General features: G+C 54.0%; 1 protein-coding gene across 1 annotated transcript in view; it reads right to left on the bottom strand.

Moving 5' to 3' along the window:
• The window catches only part of LOC129003476 (uncharacterized), a 74,578-nt gene that overhangs the window by 19,643 nt on the left and 31,626 nt on the right, over positions 1-23,309 (bottom strand). The window contains exon 4 of the mRNA XM_054431772.1: positions 8,988-9,173. Coding sequence (XP_054287747.1) covers positions 8,988-9,173 — 186 coding nt within the window. The remainder of the gene's footprint in view (positions 1-8,987; positions 9,174-23,309) is intronic.

The following is a 23,309-nucleotide window of genomic DNA, read 5'->3' as shown; positions in this document are numbered from 1 at the left end:
TAAGAGTGTGGCCCTTTAAAGGCACCACCAAAGACGCGATCACTCAACTGAACGCGGCACTGAGATTGTGGCCCTTTAAAGGCCCCACAAAAAACTCGATCACTCACTGGTCACGGCAGTAAGAGTGTGGCCCTTTAAAGGCACCACCAAAGACGCGATCACTCCACTGAACGCGGCACTGAGAGTGTGGCCCTTTAAAGGCACCACCAAAGACTCGAAGACTCACTGGACGCGGCACTTTGATTGTGGCCCTTTAAAGGCACCACCAAAGGCTCGATTACTCCACTGGACGCGGCACTGAGAGTGGGGCCCTTTAAAGGCACCACCAAAACGCGATCACTCCACTTGACGCGGCACTGAGAGTGTGGCCTTTAAAGGCACCACCAAAGACTCGATCACTCACTGGTCACGGCAGTAAGAGTGTGGCCCTTTAAAGGCACCACCAAAGACGCGATCACTCCACTTGACGCGGCACTGAGAGTGTGGCCCTTTAAAGGCACCACCAAAACGCGATCACTCCACTTGACGCGGCACTAAGAGTGTGGCCCTTTAAAGGCACCACCAAAGACTCGAAGACTCACTGGACGCGGCACTTTGATTGTGCCTCTTTGGAGGCACCACCGATGACTCGATCACTCCACTGGACGCTGCACTGAGAGTGTGGCCCTTTAAAGGCACCACCAAAGACGCGATCACTCCACTGAACGCGGCACTGAGAGTGTGGCCCTTTAAAGGCACAACCAAAAACTCGATCACTCACTGGTCACGGCAGTAAGAGTGTGGCCCTTTAAAGGCACCACCAAAGACGCGATCACTCCACTGAACGCGGCACTGAGAGTGTGGCCCTTTAAAGGCACAACCAAAGACTCGAACACTTACTGGTCACGGCAGTAAGAGTGTGGCCCTTTAAAGGCACCACCAAAACGCGATCACTCCACTTGATGCGGCACTGAGAGTGTGGCCCTTTAAAGGCACCACCAAAGACTCGATCACTCTCTGGTCACGGCAGTAAGAGTGTGGCCCTTTAAAGGCACCACCAAAGACGCGATCACTCCACTGAACGCGGCACTGAGATTGTGGCCCTTTAAAGGCACCACCAAAACGCGATCACTCCACTTGACGCGGCACTGAGAGTGTGGCCCTTTAAAGGCACCACCAAAGACTCGATCACTCACTGGTCACGGCAGTAAGAGTGTGGCCCTTTAAAGGCACCACCAAAGACGCGATCACTCCACTGAACGCGGCACTGAGAGTGTGGCCCTTTAAAGGCACCACCAAGGACTCGATTACTCCACTGGACGCGGCACTGAGAGTGTGGCCCTTTAAAGGCACACCCAAAGACTCGATCACTCAACTGGACCCGGCACTGACAGTGTGCCTCTTTGGAGGCACCACCGATGACTCGAACACTCCACTGGCTGCTGCATTAAAAGTGTAGCTCTTTGTAGGCACCACCGATGACTCGAACACTCCACTGGGCGCTGCACTGAGAGTGTGACCCTTTAGAGGCACCACCGATGACTCGAACACTCCACTGGCTGCTTCATTAAAAGTGTAGATCTTTAGAGGCACCACTGATGACTCGATCACTCCACTGGACGCTGCACTGAGAGTGTGGCCCTTTAAAGGCACCACCAAAACGCGATCACTCCACTTGACGCGGCACTGAGAGTGTGGCCCTTTAAAGGCACCACCAAAGACTCGATCACTCACTGGTCACGGCAGTAAGAGTGTGGCCCTTTAAAGGCACCACCAAAGACGCGATCACTCCACTGAACGCGGCACTGAGAGTGTGGCCCTTTAAAGGCCCCACCAAAAACTCGATCACTCACTGGTCACGGCAGTAAGAGTGTGGCCCTTTAAAGGCACCACCAAAGACGCGATCACTCCACTGAACGCGGCACTGAGAGTGTGGCCCTTTAAAGGCACCACCAAAGACTCGAAGACTCACTGGACGCGGCACTTTGAGTGTGGCCCTTTAAAGGCACCACCAAAAACTCGATCACTCACTGGTCACGGCAGTAAGAGTGTGGCCCTTTAAAGGCACCACCAAAGACGCGATCACTCCACTGAACGCGGCACTGAGAGTGTGGCCCTTTAAATGCACCACCAAAGACTCGAACACTTACTGGTCACGGCAGTAAGAGTGTGGCCCTTTAAAGGCACCACCAAAACGCGATCACTCCACTTGACGCGGCACTGAGAGTGTGGCCCTTTAAAGGCACCACCAAAGACTCGATCACTCACTGGTCACGGCAGTAAGAGTGTGGCCCTTGAAAGGCACCACCAAAGACGCGATCACTCCACTGAACGCGGCACTGAGATTGTGGCCCTTTAAAGGCCCCACCAAAAACTCGATCACTCACTAGTCACGGCAGTAAGAGTGTGGCCCTTTAAAGGCACCACCAAAGACGCGATCACTCCACTGATAGCGGCACTGAGAGTGTGGCCCTTTAAAGGCACCACCAAAGACTCGAAGACTCACTGGACGCGGCACTTTGATTGTGGCCCTTTAAAGGCACCACCAAAGACTCGATTACTCCACTGGACGCGGCACTGAGAGTGTGGCCCTTTAAAGGCACCACCAAAGACTCGATCACTCAACTGGACCCGGCACTGACAGTGTGCCTCTTTGGAGGCACCACCGATGACTCGAACACTCCACTGGCTGCTGCATTAAAAGTGTAGCTCTTTGGAGGCACCACCGATGACTCGAACACTCCACTGGGCGCTGCACTGAGAGTGTGACCCTTTAGAGGCACCACCAAAGACGCGATCACTCCACTGAACGCGGCACTGAGAGTGTGGCCCTTTAAAGGCACCACCAAAAACTCGATCACTCCACTGAACGCGGCACTGAGAGTGTGGCCCTTTAAAGGCCCCACCAAAAACTCGATCACTCACTGGTCACGGCAGTAAGAGTGTGGCCCTTTAAAGGCACCACCAAAACGCGATCACTCCACTTGACGCGGCACTGAGAGTGTGGCCCTTTAAAGGCACCACCAAAGACTCGATCACTCACTGGTCACGGCAGTAAGAGTGTGGCCCTTTAAAGGCACCACCAAAACGCGATCACTCCACTTGACGCGGCACTGAGAGTGTGGCCCTTTAAAGGCACCACCAAAGACTCGATCACTCACTGGTCACGGCAGTAAGAGTGTGGCCCTTTAAAGGCACCACCAAAGACGCGATCACTCCACTGAACGCGGCACTGAGAGTGTGGCCCTTTAAAGGCCCCACCAAAAACTCGATCACTCACTGGTCACGGCAGTAAGAGTGTGGCCCTTTAAAGGCACCACCAAAGACGCGATCACTCCACTGAACGCGGCACTGAGAGTGTGGCCCTTTAAAGGCACCACCAAAGACTCGAAGACTCACTGGACGCGGCGCTTTGATTGTGGCCCTTTAAAGGCACCACCAAGGAATCGATTACTCCACTGGACGCGGCACTGAGAGTGTGGCCCTTTAAAGGCACCACCAAAGACTCGATCACTCAACTGGACCCGGCACTGACAGTGTGCCTCTTTGGAGGCACCACCGATGACTCGAACACTCCACTGGCTGCTGCATTAAAAGTGTAGCTCTTTGCAGGCACCACCGATGACTCGAACACTCCACTGGGCGCTGCACTGAGAGTGTGACCCTTTAGAGGCACCACCGATGACTCGAACACTCCACTGGCTGCTTCATTAAAAGTGTAGATCTTTAGAGGCACCACTGATGACTCGATCACTCCACTGGACGCTGCACTGAGAGTGTGGCCCTTTAAAGGCACCACCAAAACGCGATCACTCCACTTGACGCGGCACTGAGAGTGTGGCCCTTTAAAGGCACCACCAAAGACTCGATCACTCACTGGTCACGGCAGTAAGAGTGTGGCCCTTTAAAGGCACCACCAAAGACGCGATCACTCCACTGAACGCGGCACTGAGAGTGTGGCCCTTCAAAGGCCCCACCAAAAACTCGATCACTCACTGGTCACGGCAGTAAGAGTGTGGCCCTTTAAAGGCACCACCAAAGACGCGATCACTCCACTGAACGCGGCACTGAGAGTGTGGCCCTTTAAAGGCACCACCAAAGACTCGAAGACTCACTGGACGCGGCACTTTGATTGTGGCCTTTTAAAGGCACCACCAAAGACTCGATTACTCCACTGGACGCGGGACTGAGAGTGTGGCCCTTTAAAGGCACCACCAAAGACTCGATCACTCAACTGGACCCGGCACTGACAGTGTGCCTCTTTGGAGGCACCACCGATGACTCGAACACTCCACTGGCTGCTGCATTAAAAGTGTAGCTCTTTGGAGGCACCACCGATGACTCGAACACTCCACTGGGCGCTGCACTGAGAGTGTGACCCTTTAGAGGCACCACCGATGACTCGAACACTCCACTGGCTGCTTCATTAAAAGTGTAGATCTTTAGAGGCACCACTGATGACTCGATCACTCCACTGGACGCTGCACTGAGAGTGTGGCCCTTTAAAGGCACCACCAAAGACGCGATCACTCCACTGAACGCGGCACTGAGAGTGTGGCCCTTTAAAGGCACCACCAAAAACTCGATCACTCACTGGTCACGGCAGTAAGAGTGTGGCCCTTTAAAGGCACCACCAAAGACGCGATCACTCCACTGAACGCGGCACTGAGAGTGTGGCCCTTTAAAGGCACCACCAAAGACTCGAACACTTACTGGTCACGGCAGTAAGAGTGTGGCCCTTTAAAGGCACCACCAAAACGCGATCACTCCACTTGACGCGGCACTGAGAGTGTGGCCCTTTAAAGGCACCACCAAAGACTCGATCACTCACTGGTCACGGCAGTAAGAGTGTGGCCCTTGAAAGGCACCACCAAAGACGCGATCACTCCACTGAACGCGGCACTGAGATTGTGGCCCTTTAAAGGCCCCACCAAAAACTCGATCACTCACTGGTCACGGCAGTAAGAGTGTGGCCCTTTAAAGGCACCACCAAAGACGCGATCACTCCACTGAACGCGGCACTGAGAGTGTGGCCCTTTAAAGGCACCACCAAAGACTCGAAGACTCACTGGACGCGGCACTTTGATTGTGGCCCTTTAAAGGCACCACCAAAGACTCGATTACTCCACTGGACGCGGCACTGAGAGTGTGGCCCTTTAAAGGCACCACCAAAGACTCGATCACTCAACTGGACCCGGCACTGACAGTGTGCCTCTTTGGAGGCACCACCGATGACTCGAACACTCCACTGGCTGCTGCATTAAAAGTGTAGCTCTTTGGAGGCACCACCGATGACTCGAACACTCCACTGGGCGCTGCACTGAGAGTGTAACCCTTTAGAGGCACCACCGATGACTCGAACACTCCACTGGCTGCTTCATTAAAAGTGTAGATCTTTAGAGGCACCACTGATGACTCGATCACTCCACTGGACGCTGCACTGAGAGTGTGGTCCTTTAAAGGCACCACCAAAGACGCGATCACTCCACTGAACGCGGCACTGAGAGTGTGGCCCTTTAAAGGCACCTCCAAAAACTCGATCACTCACTGGTCACGGCAGTAAGAGTGTGGCCCTTTAAAGGCACCACCAAAGACGCGATCACTCCACTGAACGCGGCACTGAGAGTGTGGCCCTTTAAAGGCACCACCAAAGACTCGAACGCTTACTGGTCACGGCAGTAAGAGTGTGGCCCTTTAAAGGCACCACCAAAACGCGATCACTCCACTTGACGCGGCACTGAGAGTGTGGCCCTTTAAAGGCACCACCAAAGACTCGATCACTCACTGGTCACGGCAGTAAGAGTGTGGCCCTTTAAAGGCACCACCAAAGACGCGATCACTCCACTGAACGCGGCACTGAGAGTGTGGCCCTTTAAAGGCCCCACCAAAAACTCGATCACTCACTGGTCACGGCAGTAAGAGTGTGGCCCTTTAAAGGCACCACCAAAGACGCGATCACTCCACTGAACGCGGCACTGAGAGTGTGGCCCTTTAAAGGCACCACCAAAGACTCGAAGACTCACTGGACGCGGCACTTTGATTGTGGCCCTTAAAAGGCACCACCAAAGACTCGATTACTCCACTGGACGCGGCACTGAGAGTGTGGCCCTTTAAAGGCACCACCAAAGACTCGATCACTCAACTGGACCCGGCACTGACAGTGTGCCTCTTTGGAGGCACCACCGATGACTCGAACACTCCACTGGCTGCTGCATTAAAAGTGTAGCTCTTTGGAGGCACCACCGATGACTCGAACACTCCACTGGGCGCTGCACTGAGAGTGTGACCCTTTAGAGGCACCACCGATGACTCGAACACTCCACTGGCTGCTTCATTAAAAGTGTAGATCTTTAGAGGCACCACTGATGACTCGATCACTCCACTGGACGCTGCACTGAGAGTGTGGCCCTTTAAAGGCACCACCAAAGACGCGATCACTCCACTGAACGCGGCACTGAGAGTGTGGCCCTTTAAAGGCACCACCAAAAACTCGATCACTCACTGGTCACGGCAGTAAGAGTGTGGCCCTTTAAAGGCACCACCAAAGACGCGATCACTCCACTGAACGCGGCACTGAGAGTGTGGCCCTTTAAAGGCACCACCAAAGACTCGAACACTTACTGGTCACGGCAGTAAGAGTGTGGCCCTTTAAAGGCACCACCAAAACGCGATCACTCCACTTGACGCGGCACTGAGAGTGTGGCCCTTTAAAGGCACCACCAAAGACTCGATCACTCACTGGTCACGGCAGTAAGAGTGTGGCCCTTGAAAGGCACCACCAAAGACGCGATCACTCCACTGAACGCGGCACTGAGATTGTGGCCCTTTAAAGGCCCCACCAAAAACTCGATCACTCACTGGTCACGGCAGTAAGAGTGTGGCCCTTTAAAGGCATCACCAAAGACGCGATCACTCCACTGAACGCGGCACTGAGAGTGTGGCCCTTTAAAGGCACCACCAAAGACTCGAAGACTCACTGGACGCGGCACTTTGATTGTGGCCCTTTAAAGGCACCACCAAAGACTCGATTACTCCACTGGACGCGGCACAGAGAGTGTGGCCCTTTAAAGGCACCACCAAAGACTCGATCACTCAACTGGACCCGGCACTGACAGTGTGCCTCTTTGGAGGCACCACCGATGACTCGAACACTCCACTGGCTGCTGCATTAAAAGTGTAGCTCTTTGGAGGCACCACCGATGACTCGAACACTCCACTGGGCGCTGCACTGAGAGTGTGACCCTTTAGAGGCACCACCGATGACTCGAACACTCCACTGGCTGCTTCATTAAAAGTGTAGATCTTTAGAGGCACCACTGATGACTCGATCACTCCACTGGACGCTGCACTGAGAGTGTGGCCCTTTAAAGGCACCACCAAAGACTCGAACACTCACTGGTCACGGCAGTAAGAGTGTGGCCCTTTAAAGGCACCACCAAAGACGCGATTACTCCACTGGACGCCGCACTGAGAGTGTGGCCCTTTAAAGGCACCACCAAAGATTCGATCACTCCACTGGACGCGGCACTTAGAGTGTGGCCCTTTAAAGGCACCACCAAAAAGGCGATTACTACACTGGAGGCGGCAATGAGATTGTGGCTCTTTAAAGGCACCACCAAAGACTCGAAGACTCACTGGACGCGGCACTTTGATTGTGGCCCTTTAAAGGCACCACCAAAGACTCGATTACTCCACTGGACGCGGCACTGAGAGTGTGGCCCTTTAAAGGCACCACCAAAGACTCGATCACTCAACTGGACCCGGCACTGACAGTGTGCCTCTTTGGAGGCACCACCGATGACTCGAACACTCCACTGCCTGCTGCATTAAAAGTGTAGCTCTTTGGAGGCCCCACCTAAGACGCGATCACTCCACTGAACGCGGCACTGAGAGTGTGGCCCTTTAAAGGCACCACCAAAAACTCGATCACTCACTGGTCACGGCAGTAAGAGTGTGGCCCTTTAAAGGCATCACCAAAGACGCGATCACTCCACTGAACGTGGCACTGAGAGTGTGGCCCTTTAAAGGCACCACCAAAGACTCGAACACTTACTGGTCACGGCAGTAAGAGTGTGGCCCTTTAAAGGCACCACCAAAACGCGATCACTCCACTTGACGCGGCACTGAGAGTGTGGCCCTTTAAAGGCACCACCAAAGACTCGATCACTCACTGGTCACGGCAGTAAGAGTGTGGCCCTTTAAAGGCACCACCAAAGACGCGATCACTCCACTAAACGCGGCACTGAGAGTGTGGCCCTTTAAAGGCACCACCAAAAACTCGATCACTCACTGGTCACGGCAGTAAGAGTGTGGCCCTTTAAAGGCACCACCAAAGACGCGATCACTCCACTGAACGCGGCACTGAGAATGTGGCCCTTTAAAGGCACCACCAAAGACTCGAAGACAAACTGGACGCAGCACTTTGATTGTGGCCCTTTAAAGGCACCACCAAAGAATCGATTACTCCACTGGACGCGGCACTGAGAGTGTGGCCCTTTAAAGGCACCACCAAAGACTCGATCACTCAACTGGACCCGGCACTGACAGTGTGCCTCTTTGGAGGCACCACCGATGACTCGAACACTCCACTGGCTGCTGCATTAAAAGTGTAGCTCTTTGGAGGCACCACCGATGACTCGAACACTCCACTGGGCGCTGCACTGAGAGTGTGACCCTTTAGAGGCACCACCGATGACTCGAACACTCCACTGGCTGCTTCATTTAAAGTGTAGATCTTAAGAGGCACCACTGATGACTCGATCACTCCACTAGACGCTGCACTGAGAGTGTGGCCCTTTAAAGGCACCACCAAAGACGCGATCACTCCACTGTACGCGGCACTGAGAGTGTGGCCCTTTAAAGGCACCACCAAAAACTCGATCACTCACTGGTCACGGCAGTAAGAGTGTGGCCCTTTAAAGGCACCACCAAAGACGCGATCACTCCACTGAACGCGGCACTGAGAGTGTGGCCCTTTAAAGGCACCACCAAAGACTCGATCACTCAACTGGACCCGGCACTGACAGTGTGCCTCTTTGGAGGCACCACCGATGACTCGAACACTCCACTGGGCGCTGCACTGAGAGTCAGACCCTTTAGAGGCACCACCGATGACTCGAACACTCCACTGGCTGCTTCATTAAAAGTGTAGATCTTTAGAGGCACCACTGATGACTCGATCACTCCACTGGACGCTGCACTGAGAGTGTGGCCCTTTAAAGGCACCACCAAAGACGCGATCACTCCACTGAACGCGGCACTGAGAGTGTGGCCCTTTAAAGGCACCACCAAAGACTCGAAGACTCACTGGACGCGGCACTTTGATTGTGGCCCTTTAAAGGCACCACCAAAGACTCGATTACTCCTTTGGACGCGGCACTGAGAGTGTGGCCCTTTAAAGGCACCACCAAAGACTCGATCACTCAACTGGACCTGGCACTGACAGTGTGCCTCTTTGGAGGCACCACCGATGACTCGAACACTCCACTGGCTGCTGCATTAAAAGTGTAGCTCTTTGGAGGCACCACCGATGACTCGAACACTCCACTGGGCGCTGCACTGAGAGTGTGACCCTTTAGAGGCACCACCGATGACTCGAACACTCCACTGGCTGCTTCATTAAAAGTGTAGATCTTTAGAGGCACCACTGATGACTCGATCACTCCACTGGACGCTGCACTGAGAGTGTGGCCCTTTAAAGGCACCACCAAAGACGCGATCACTCCACTGAACGTGGCACTGAGAGTGTGGCCCTTTAAAGGCACCACCAAAAACTCGATCACTCACTGGTCACGGCAGTAGGAGTGTGGCCCTTTAAAGGCACCACCAAAGACGCGATCACTCCACTGAACGCGGCACTGAGAGTGTGGCCCTTTAAAGGCACCACCAAAGACTCGAACACTTACTGGTCACGGCAGTAAGAGTGTGGCCCTTTAAAGGCACCACCAAAACGCGATCACTCCACTTGACGCGGCACTGAGAGTGTGGCCCTTTAAAGGCACCACCAAAGACTCGATCACTCACTGGTCACGGCAGTAAGAGTGTGGCCCTTTAAAGGCACCACCAAAGACGCGATCACTCCACTGAACGCGGCACTGAGATTGTGGCCCTTTAAAGGCCCCACCAAAAACTCGATCACTCACTGGTCACGGCAGTAAGAGTGTGGCCCTTTAAAGGCACCACCAAAGACGCGATCACTCCACTGGACGCGGCACTTTGATTGTGGCCCTTTAAAGGCACCACCAAAGACTCGATTACTCCACTGGACGCGGCACTGAGAGTGTGGCTCTTTAAAGGCACCACCAAAGACTCGATCACTCAACTGGACCCGGCACTGACAGTGTGCCTCTTTGGAGGCACCACCGATGACTCGAACACTCCACTGGCTGCTGCATTAAAAGTGTAGCTCTTTGGAGGCACCACCGATGACTCGAACACTCCACTGGGCGCTGCACTGAGAGTGTGACCCTTTAGAGGCACCACCGATGAATCGAACACTCCACTGGCTGCTTCATTAAAAGTGTAGATCTTTAGAGGCGACACTGATGACTCGATCACTCCACTGGACGCTGCACTGAGAGTGTGGCCCTTTAAAGGCACCACCAAAGACGCGATCACTCCACTGAACGCGGCACTGAGAGTGTGGCCCTTTAAAGGCACCACCAAAAACTCGATCACTCACTGGTCACGGCAGTAAGAGTGTGGCCCACGCGATCACTCCACTGAACGCGGCACTGAGAGTGTGGCCCTTTAAAGGCACCACCAAAGACTCGATCACTCACTGGTCACGGCAGTAAGAGTGTGGCCCTTTAAAGGCACCACCAAAGACGCGATCACTCCACTGAACGCGGCACTGAGAGTGTGGCCCTTTCAAGGCACCACCAAAAACTCGATCACTCACTGGTCACGGCAGTAAGAGTGTGGCCCTTTAAAGGCACCACCAAAGACGCGATCACTCCACTGAACGTGGCACTGAGAGTGTGGCCCTTTAAAGGCACCACCAAAGACTCGAACACTCACTGGTCACGGCAGTAAGAGTGTGGCCCTTTAAAGGCACCACCAAAGACGCGATCACTCCACTGAACGCGGCACTGAGAGTGTGGCCCTTTAAAGGCACCACCAAAGACTCGATCACTCAACTGGACCCGGCACTGACAGTGTGCCTCTTTGGAGGCACCACCGATGACTCGAACACTCCACTGGGCGCTGCACTGAGAGTGTGACCCTTTAGAGGCACCACCGATGACTCGAACACTCCACTGGCTGCTTCATTAAAAGTGTAGATCTTTAGAGGCACCACTGATGACTCGATCACTCCACTGGACGCTGCACTGAGAGTGTGGCCCTTTAAAGGCACCACCAAAGACGCGATCACTCCACTGAACGCGGCACTGAGAGTGTGGCCCTTTAAAGGCACCACCAAAGACTCGAAGACTCACTGGACGCGGCACTTTGATTGTGGCCCTTTAAAGGCACCACCAAAGACTCGATTACTCCTTTGGACGCGGCACTGAGAGTGTGGCCCTTTAAAGGCACCACCAAAGACTCGATCACTCAACTGGACCCGCCACTGAGAGTGTGGCCCTTTAAAGGCCCCACCAACTCGATCACTCACTGGTCACGTCAGTAAGAGTGTGGCCCTTTAAAGGCACCACCAAAGACGCGATCACTCCACTGAACGCGGCACTGAGAGTGTGGCCCTTTAAAGGCACCACCAAAGACTCGAAGACTCACTGGACGCGGCACTTTGATTGTGGCCCTTTAAAGGCACCACCAAAGACTCGATTACTCCACTGGACGCGGCACTGAGAGTGTGGCCCTTTAAAGGCACCACCAAAGACTCGATCACTCAACTGGACCCGGCACTGACAGTGTGCCTCTTTGGAGGCACCACCGATGACTCGAACACTCCACTGGCTGCTGCATTAAAAGTGTAGCTCTTTGGAGGCACCACCGATGACTCGAACACTCCACTGGGCGCTGCACTGAGAGTGTGACCCTTTAGAGGCACCACCGATGACTCGAACACTCCACTGGCTGCTTCATTAAAAGTGTAGATCTTTAGAGGCACCACTGATGACTCGATCACTCCACTGGACGCTGCACTGAGAGTGTGGCCCTTTAAAGGCACCACCAAAGACGCGATCACTCCACTGAACGCGGCACTGAGAGTGTGGCCCTTTAAAGGCACCACCAAAAACTCGATCACTCACTGGTCACGGCAGTAAGAGTGTGGCCCTTTAAAGGCACCACCAAAGACGCGATCACTCCACTGAACGCGGCACTGAGAGTGTGGCCCTTTAAAGGCACCACCAAAGACTCGAACACTTACTGGTCACGGCAGTAAGAGTGTGGCCCTTTAAAGGCACCACCAAAACGCGATCACTCCACTTGACGCGGCACTGAGAGTGTGGCCCTTTAAAGGCACCACCAAAGACTCGATCACTCACTGGTCACGGCAGTAAGAGTGTGGCCCTTGAAAGGCACCACCAAAGACGCGATCACTCCACTGAACGCGGCACTGAGATTGTGGCCCTTTAAAGGCCCCACCAAAAACTCGATCACTCACTGGTCACGGCAGTAAGAGTGTGGCCCTTTAAAGGCACCACCAAAGACGCGATCACTCCACTGAACGCGGCACTGAGAGTGTGGCCCTTTAAAGGCACCACCAAAGACTCGAAGACTCACTGGACGCGGCACTTTGATTGTGGCCCTTTAAAGGCACCACCAAAGACTCGATTACTCCACTGGACGCGGCACTGAGAGTGTGGCCCTTTAAAGGCACCACCGATGACTCGAACACTCCACTGGCTGCTTCATTAAAAGTGTAGATCTTTAGAGGCACCACTGATGACTCGATCACTCCACTGGACGCTGCACTGAGAGTGTGGCCCTTTAAAGGCACCACCAAAGACGCGATCACTCCACTGAACGCGGCACTGAGAGTGTGGCCCTTTAAAGGCACCACCAAAAACTCGATCACTCACTGGTCACGGCAGTAAGAGTGTGGCCCTTTAAAGGCACCACCAAAGACGCGATCACTCCACTGAACGCGGCACTGAGAGTGTGGCCCTTTAAAGGCACCACCAAAGACTCGAACACTTACTGGTCACGGCAGTAAGAGTGTGGCCCTTTAAAGGCACCACCAAAACGCGATCACTCCACTTGACGCGGCACTGAGAGTGTGGCCCTTTAAAGGCACCACCAAAGACTCGATCACTCACTGGTCACGGCAGTAAGAGTGTGGCCCTTTAAAGGCACCACCAAAGACGCGATCACTCAACTGAACGCGGCACTGAGATTGTGGCCCTTTAAAGGCCCCACAAAAAACTCGATCACTCACTGGTCACGGCAGTAAGAGTGTGGCCCTTTAAAGGCACCACCAAAGACGCGATCACTCCACTGAACGCGGCACTGAGAGTGTGGCCCTTTAAAGGCACCACCAAAGACTCGAAGACTCACTGGACGCGGCACTTTGATTGTGGCCCTTTAAAGGCACCACCAAAGGCTCGATTACTCCACTGGACGCGGCACTGAGAGTGGGGCCCTTTAAAGGCACCACCAAAACGCGATCACTCCACTTGACGCGGCACTGAGAGTGTGGCCTTTAAAGGCACCACCAAAGACTCGATCACTCACTGGTCACGGCAGTAAGAGTGTGGCCCTTTAAAGGCACCACCAAAGACGCGATCACTCCACTTGACGCGGCACTGAGAGTGTGGCCCTTTAAAGGCACCACCAAAACGCGATCACTCCACTTGACGCGGCACTAAGAGTGTGGCCCTTTAAAGGCACCACCAAAGACTCGAAGACTCACTGGACGCGGCACTTTGATTGTGCCTCTTTGGAGGCACCACCGATGACTCGATCACTCCACTGGACGCTGCACTGAGAGTGTGGCCCTTTAAAGGCACCACCAAAGACGCGATCACTCCACTGAACGCGGCACTGAGAGTGTGGCCCTTTAAAGGCACAACCAAAAACTCGATCACTCACTGGTCACGGCAGTAAGAGTGTGGCCCTTTAAAGGCACCACCAAAGACGCGATCACTCCACTGAACGCGGCACTGAGAGTGTGGCCCTTTAAAGGCACAACCAAAGACTCGAACACTTACTGGTCACGGCAGTAAGAGTGTGGCCCTTTAAAGGCACCACCAAAACGCGATCACTCCACTTGATGCGGCACTGAGAGTGTGGCCCTTTAAAGGCACCACCAAAGACTCGATCACTCTCTGGTCACGGCAGTAAGAGTGTGGCCCTTTAGAGGCACCACCAAAGACGCGATCACTCCACTGAACGCGGCACTGAGATTGTGGCCCTTTAAAGGCACCACCAAAACGCGATCACTCCACTTGACGCGGCACTGAGAGTGTGGCCCTTTAAAGGCACCACCAAAGACTCGATCACTCACTGGTCACGGCAGTAAGAGTGTGGCCCTTTAAAGGCACCACCAAAGACGCGATCACTCCACTGAACGCGGCACTGAGAGTGTGGCCCTTTAAAGGCACCACCAAGGACTCGATTACTCCACTGGACGCGGCACTGAGAGTGTGGCCCTTTAAAGGCACACCCAAAGACTCGATCACTCAACTGGACCCGGCACTGACAGTGTGCCTCTTTGGAGGCACCACCGATGACTCGAACACTCCACTGGCTGCTGCATTAAAAGTGTAGCTCTTTGTAGGCACCACCGATGACTCGAACACTCCACTGGGCGCTGCACTGAGAGTGTGACCCTTTAGAGGCACCACCGATGACTCGAACACTCCACTGGCTGCTTCATTAAAAGTGTAGATCTTTAGAGGCACCACTGATGACTCGATCACTCCACTGGACGCTGCACTGAGAGTGTGGCCCTTTAAAGGCACCACCAAAACGCGATCACTCCACTTGACGCGGCACTGAGAGTGTGGCCCTTTAAAGGCACCACCAAAGACTCGATCACTCACTGGTCACGGCAGTAAGAGTGTGGCCCTTTAAAGGCACCACCAAAGACGCGATCACTCCACTGAACGCGGCACTGAGAGTGTGGCCCTTTAAAGGCCCCACCAAAAACTCGATCACTCACTGGTCACGGCAGTAAGAGTGTGGCCCTTTAAAGGCACCACCAAAGACGCGATCACTCCACTGAACGCGGCACTGAGAGTGTGGCCCTTTAAAGGCACCACCAAAGACTCGAAGACTCACTGGACGCGGCACTTTGAGTGTGGCCCTTTAAAGGCACCACCAAAAACTCGATCACTCACTGGTCACGGCAGTAAGAGTGTGGCCCTTTAAAGGCACCACCAAAGACGCGATCACTCCACTGAACGCGGCACTGAGAGTGTGGCCCTTTAAATGCACCACCAAAGACTCGAACACTTACTGGTCACGGCAGTAAGAGTGTGGCCCTTTAAAGGCACCACCAAAACGCGATCACTCCACTTGACGCGGCACTGAGAGTGTGGCCCTTTAAAGGCACCACCAAAGACTCGATCACTCACTGGTCACGGCAGTAAGAGTGTGGCCCTTGAAAGGCACCACCAAAGACGTGATCACTCCACTGAACGCGGCACTGAGATTGTGGCCCTTTAAAGGCCCCTTCAAAAACTCGATCACTCACTAGTCACGGCAGTAAGAGTGTGGCCCTTTAAAGGCACCACCAAAGACGCGATCACTCCACTGATAGCGGCACTGAGAGTGTGGCCCTTTAAAGGCACCACCAAAGACTCGAAGACTCACTGGACGCGGCACTTTGATTGTGGCCCTTTAAAGGCACCACCAAAGACTCGATTACTCCACTGGACGCGGCACTGAGAGTGTGGCCCTTTAAAGGCACCACCAAAGACTCGATCACTCAACTGGACCCGGCACTGACAGTGTGCCTCTTTGGAGGCACCACCGATGACTCGAACACTCCACTGGCTGCTGCATTAAAAGTGTAGCTCTTTGGAGGCACCACCGATGACTCGAACACTCCACTGGGCGCTGCACTGAGAGTGTGACCCTTTAGAGGCACCACCGATGACTCGAACACTCCACTGGCTGCTTCATTAAAAGTGTAGATCTTTAGAGGCACCACTGATGACTCGATCACTCCACTGGACGCTGCACTGAGAGTGTGGCCCTTTAAAGGCACCACCAAAGACGCGATCACTCCACTGAACGCGGCACTGAGAGTGTGGCCCTTTAAAGGCACCACCAAAAACTCGATCACTCACTGGTCACGGCAGTAAGAGTGTGGCCCTTTAAAGGCACCACCAAAGACGCGATCACTCCACTGAACGCGGCACTGAGAGTGTGGCCCTTTAAAGGCACCACCAAAGACTCGAACACTTACTGGTCACGGCAGTAAGAGTGTGGCCCTTTAAAGGCACCACCAAAACGCGATCACTCCACTTGACGCGGCACTGAGAGTGTGGCCCTTTAAAGGCACCACCAAAGACTCGATCACTCACTGGTCACGGCAGTAAGAGTGTGGCCCTTTAAAGGCACCACCAAAGACGCGATCACTCCACTGAACGCGGCACTGAGAGTGTGGCCCTTTAAAGGCCCCACCAAAAACTCGATCACTCACTGGTCACGGCAGTAAGAGTGTGGCCCTTTAAAGGCACCACCAAAGACGCGATCACTCCACTGAACGCGGCACTGAGAGTGTGGCCCTTTAAAGGCACCACCAAAGACTCGAAGACTCACTGGACGCGGCACTTTGATTGTGGCCCTTTAAAGGCACCACCAAGGAATCGATTACTCCACTGGACGCGGCACTGAGAGTGTGGCCCTTTAAAGGCACCACCAAAGACTCGATCACTCAACTGGACCCGGCACTGACAGTGTGCCTCTTTGGAGGCACCACCGATGACTCGAACACTCCACTGGCTGCTGCATTAAAAGTGTAGCTCTTTTCAGGCACCACCGATGACTCGAACACTCCACTGGGCGCTGCACTGAGAGTGTGACCCTTTAGAGGCACCACCGATGACTCGAACACTCCACTGGCTGCTTCATTAAAAGTGTAGATCTTTAGAGGCACCACTGATGACTCGATCACTCCACTGGACGCTGCACTGAGAGTGTGGCCCTTTAAAGGCACCACCAAAACGCGATCACTCCACTTGACGCGGCACTGAGAGTGTGGCCCTTAAAAGGCACCACCAAAGACTCGATCACTCACTGGTCACGGCAGTAAGAGTGTGGCCCTTTAAAGGCACCACCAAAGACGCGATCACTCCACTGAACGCGGCACTGAGAGTGTGGCCCTTTAAAGGCCCCACCAAAAACTCGATCACTCACTGGTCACGGCAGTAAGAGTGTGGCCCTTTAAAGGCACCACCAAAGACGCGATCACTCCACTGAACGCGGCACTGAGAGTGTGGCCCTTTAAAGGCACCACCAAAGACTCGAAGACTCACTGGACGCGGCACTTTGATTGTGGCCCTTTAAAGGCACCACCAAAGACTCGATTACTCCACTGGACCCGGCACTGAGAGTGTGGCCCTTTAAAGGCACCACCAAAGACTCGATCACTCAACTGGACCCGGCACTGACAGTGTGCCTCTTTGGAGGCACCACCGATGACTCGAACACTCCACTGGCTGCTGCATTAAAAGTGTAGCTCTTTGGAGGCACCACCGATGACTCGAACACTCCACTGGGCGCTGCACTGAGAGTGTGACCCTTTAGAGGCACCACCGATGACTCGAACACTCCACTGGCTGCTTCATTAAAAGTGTAGATCTTTAGAGGCACCACTGATGACTCGATCACTCCACTGGACGCTGCACTGAGAGTGTGGCCCTTTAAAGGCACCACCAAAGACGCGATCACTCCACTGAACGCGGCACTGAGAGTGTGGCCCTTTAAAGGCACCACCAAAAACTCGATCACTCACTGGTCACGGCAGTAAGAGTGTGGCCCTTTAAAGGCACCACCAAAGACGCGATCACTCCACTGAACGCGGCACTGAGAGTGTGGCCCTTTAAAGGCACCACCAAAGACTCGAACACTTACTGGTCACGGCAGTAAGAGTGTGGCCCTTTAAAGGCACCACCAAAACGCGATCACTCCACTTGACGCGGCACTGAGAGTGTGGCCCTTTAAAGGCACCACCAAAGACGTGATCACTCCACTGAACGCGGCACTGAGATTGTGGCCCTTTAAAGGCCCCTTCAAAAACTCGATCACTCACTAGTCACGGCAGTAAGAGTGTGGCCCTTTAAAGGCACCACCAAAGACGCGATCACTCCACTGATAGCGGCACTGAGAGTGTGGCCCTTTAAAGGCACCACCAAAGACTCGAAGACTCACTGGACGCGGCACTTTGATTGTGGCCCTTTAAAGGCACCACCAAAGACTCGATTACTCCACTGGACGCGGCACTGAGAGTGTGGCCCTTTAAAGGCACCACCAAAGACTCGATCACTCAACTGGACCCGGCACTGACAGTGTGCCTCTTTGGAGGCACCACCGATGACTCGAACACTCCACTGGCTGCTGCATTAAAAGTGTAGCTCTTTGGAGGCACCACCGATGACTCGAACACTCCACTGGGCGCTGCACTGAGAGTGTGACCCTTTAGAGGCACCACCGATGACTCGAACACTCCACTGGCTGCTTCATTAAAAGTGTAGATCTTTAGAGGCACCACTGATGACTCGATCACTCCACTGGACGCTGCACTGAGAGTGTGGCCCTTTAAAGGCACCACCAAAGACGCGATCACTCCACTGAACGCGGCACTGAGAGTGTGGCCCTTTAAAGGCACCACCAAAAACTCGATCACTCACTGGTCACGGCAGTAAGAGTGTGGCCCTTTAAAGGCACCACCAAAGACGCGATCACTCCACTGAACGCGGCACTGAGAGTGTGGCCCTTTAAAGGCACCACCAAAGACTCGAACACTTACTGGTCACGGCAGTAAGAGTGTGGCCCTTTAAAGGCACCACCAAAACGCGATCACTCCACTTGACGCGGCACTGAGAGTGTGGCCCTTTAAAGGCACCACCAAAGACTCGATCACTCACTGGTCACGGCAGTAAGAGTGTGGCCCTTTAAAGGCACCACCAAAGACGCGATCACTCCACTGAACGCGGCACTGAGAGTGTGGCCCTTTAAAGGCCCCACCAAAAACTCGATCACTCACTGGTCACGGCAGTAAGAGTGTGGCCCTTTAAAGGCACCACCAAAGACGCGATCACTCCACTGAACGCGGCACTGAGAGTGTGGCCCTTTAAAGGCACCACCAAAGACTCGAAGACTCACTGGACGCGGCACTTTGATTGTGGCCCTTTAAAGGCACCACCAAGGAATCGATTACTCCACTGGACGCGGCACTGAGAGTGTGGCCCTTTAAAGGCACCACCAAAGACTCGATCACTCAACTGGACCCGGCACTGACAGTGTGCCTCTTTGGAGGCACCACCGATGACTCGAACACTCCACTGGCTGCTGCATTAAAAGTGTAGCTCTTTTCAGGCACCACCGATGACTCGAACACTCCACTGGGCGCTGCACTGAGAGTGTGACCCTTTAGAGGCACCACCGATGACTCGAACACTCCACTGGCTGCTTCATTAAAAGTGTAGATCTTTAGAGGCACCACTGATGACTCGATCACTCCACTGGACGCTGCACTGAGAGTGTGGCCCTTTAAAGGCACCACCAAAACGCGATCACTCCACTTGACGCGGCACTGAGAGTGTGGCCCTTAAAAGGCACCACCAAAGACTCGATCACTCACTGGTCACGGCAGTAAGAGTGTGGCCCTTTAAAGGCACCACCAAAGACGCGATCACTCCACTGAACGCGGCACTGAGAGTGTGGCCCTTTAAAGGCCCCACCAAAAACTCGATCACTCACTGGTCACGGCAGTAAGAGTGTGGCCCTTTAAAGGCACCACCAAAGACGCGATCACTCCACTGAACGCGGCACTGAGAGTGTGGCCCTTTAAAGGCACCACCAAAGACTCGAAGACTCACTGGACGCGGCACTTTGATTGTGGCCCTTTAAAGGCACCACCAAAGACTCGATTACTCCACTGGACCCGGCACTGAGAGTGTGGCCCTTTAAAGGCACCACCAAAGACTCGATCACTCAACTGGACCCGGCACTGACAGTGTGCCTCTTTGGAGGCACCACCGATGACTCGAACACTCCACTGGCTGCTGCATTAAAAGTGTAGCTCTTTGGAGGCACCACCGATGACTCGAACACTCCACTGGGCGCTGCACTGAGAGTGTGACCCTTTAGAGGCACCACCGATGACTCGAACACTCCACTGGCTGCTTCATTAAAAGTGTAGATCTTTAGAGGCACCACTGATGACTCGATCACTCCACTGGACGCTGCACTGAGAGTGTGGCCCTTTAAAGGCACCACCAAAGACGCGATCACTCCACTGAACGCGGCACTGAGAGTGTGGCCCTTTAAAGGCACCACCAAAAACTCGATCACTCACTGGTCACGGCAGTAAGAGTGTGGCCCTTTAAAGGCACCACCAAAGACGCGATCACTCCACTGAACGCGGCACTGAGAGTGTGGCCCTTTAAAGGCACCACCAAAGACTCGAACACTTACTGGTCACGGCAGTAAGAGTGTGGCCCTTTAAAGGCACCACCAAAACGCGATCACTCCACTTGACGCGGCACTGAGAGTGTGGCCCTTTAAAGGCACCACCAAAGACTCGATCACTCACTGGTCACGGCAGTAAGAGTGTGGCCCTTGAAAGGCACCACCAAAGACGCGATCACTCCACTGAACGCGGCACTGAGATTGTGGCCCTTTAAAGGCCCCACCAAAAACTCGATCACTCACTGGTCACGGCAGTAAGAGTGTGGCCCTTTAAAGGCACCACCAAAGACGCGATCACTCCACTGAACGCGGCACTGAGAGTGTGGCCCTTTAAAGGCACCACCAAAGACTCGAAGACTCACTGGACGCGGCACTTTGATTGTGGCCCTTTAAAGGCACCACCAAAGACTCGATTACTCCACTGGACGCGGCACTGAGAGTGTGGCCCTTTAAAGGCACCACCAAAGACTCGATCACTCAACTGGACCCGGCACTGACAGTGTGCCTCTTTGGAGGCACCACCGATGACTCGAACACTCCACTGGCTGCTGCATTAAAAGTGTAGCTCTTTGGAGGCACCACCGATGACTCGAACACTCCACTGGGCGCTGCACTGAGAGTGTGACCCTTTAGAGGCACCACCGATGACTCGAACACTCCACTGGCTGCTTCATTAAAAGTGTAGATCTTTAGAGGCACCACTGATGACTCGATCACTCCACTGGACGCTGCACTGAGAGTGTGGTCCTTTAAAGGCACCACCAAAGACGCGATCACTCCACTGAACGCGGCACTGAGAGTGTGGCCCTTTAAAGGCACCTCCAAAAACTCGATCACTCACTGGTCACGGCAGTAAGAGTGTGGCCCTTTAAAGGCACCACCAAAGACGCGATCACTCCACTGAACGCGGCACTGAGAGTGTGGCCCTTTAAAGGCACCACCAAAGACTCGAACGCTTACTGGTCACGGCAGTAAGAGTGTGGCCCTTTAAAGGCACCACCAAAACGCGATCACTCCACTTGACGCGGCACTGAGAGTGTGGCCCTTTAAAGGCACCACCAAAGACTCGATCACTCACTGGTCACGGCAGTAAGAGTGTGGCCCTTTAAAGGCACCACCAAAGACGCGATCACTCCACTGAACGCGGCACTGAGAGTGTGGCCCTTTAAAGGCCCCACCAAAAACTCGATCACTCACTGGTCACGGCAGTAAGAGTGTGGCCCTTTAAAGGCACCACCAAAGACGCGATCACTCCACTGAACGCGGCACTGAGAGTGTGGCCCTTTAAAGGCACCACCAAAGACTCGAAGACTCACTGGACGCGGCACTTTGATTGTGGCCCTTTAAAGGCACCACCAAAGACTCGATTACTCCACTGGACGCGGCACTGAGAGTGTGGCCCTTTAAAGGCACCACCAAAGACTCGATCACTCAACTGGACCCGGCACTGACAGTGTGCCTCTTTGGAGGCACCACCGATGACTCGAACACTCCACTGGCTGCTGCATTAAAAGTGTAGCTCTTTGGAGGCACCACCGATGACTCGAACACTCCACTGGGCGCTGCACTGAGAGTGTGACCCTTTAGAGGCACCACCGATGACTCGAACACTCCACTGGCTGCTTCATTAAAAGTGTAGATCTTTAGAGGCACCACTGATGACTCGATCACTCCACTGGACGCTGCACTGAGAGTGTGGCCCTTTAAAGGCACCACCAAAGACGCGATCACTCCACTGAACGCGGCACTGAGAGTGTGGCCCTTTAAAGGCACCACCAAAAACTCGATCACTCACTGGTCACGGCAGTAAGAGTGTGGCCCTTTAAAGGCACCACCAAAGACGCGATCACTCCACTGAACGCGGCACTGAGAGTGTGGCCCTTTAAAGGCACCACCAAAGACTCGAACACTTACTGGTCACGGCAGTAAGAGTGTGGCCCTTTAAAGGCACCACCAAAACGCGATCACTCCACTTGACGCGGCACTGAGAGTGTGGCCCTTTAAAGGCACCACCAAAGACTCGATCACTCACTGGTCACGGCAGTAAGAGTGTGGCCCTTGAAAGGCACCACCAAAGACGCGATCACTCCACTGAACGCGGCACTGAGATTGTGGCCCTTTAAAGGCCCCACCAAAAACTCGATCACTCACTGGTCACGGCAGTAAGAGTGTGGCCCTTTAAAGGCATCACCAAAGACGCGATCACTCCACTGAACGCGGCACTGAGAGTGTGGCCCTTTAAAGGCACCACCAAAGACTCGAAGACTCACTGGACGCGGCACTTTGATTGTGGCCCTTTAAAGGCACCACCAAAGACTCGATTACTCCACTGGACGCGGCACAGAGAGTGTGGCCCTTTAAAGGCACCACCAAAGACTCGATCACTCAACTGGACCCGTCACTGACAGTGTGCCTCTTTGGAGGCACCACCGATGACTCGAACACTCCACTGGCTGCTGCATTAAAAGTGTAGCTCTTTGGAGGCACCACCGATGACTCGAACACTCCACTGGGCGCTGCACTGAGAGTGTGACCCTTTAGAGGCACCACCGATGACTCGAACACTCCACTGGCTGCTTCATTAAAAGTGTAGATCTTTAGAGGCACCACTGATGACTCGATCACTCCACTGGACGCTGCACTGAGAGTGTGGCCCTTTAAAGGCACCACCAAAGACGCGATCACTCCACTGAACGCGGCACTGAGAGTGTGGCCCTTTAAAGGCACCACCAAAAACTCGATCACTCACTGGTCACGGCAGTAAGAGTGTGGCCCTTTAAAGG

The sequence above is a fragment of the Macrosteles quadrilineatus genome, unplaced genomic scaffold (genome assembly GCF_028750875.1).
Source record: "Macrosteles quadrilineatus isolate MER2022 unplaced genomic scaffold, UCM_ALF_1.0 Scaffold_9__3_contigs__length_116548681, whole genome shotgun sequence".
Taxonomy (NCBI): Eukaryota; Metazoa; Arthropoda; class Insecta; order Hemiptera; family Cicadellidae; genus Macrosteles; species Macrosteles quadrilineatus.
The sequence above is the reverse complement of the archived record's forward strand: the minus strand, read 5'-3'. Positions and strand labels throughout refer to the sequence as shown.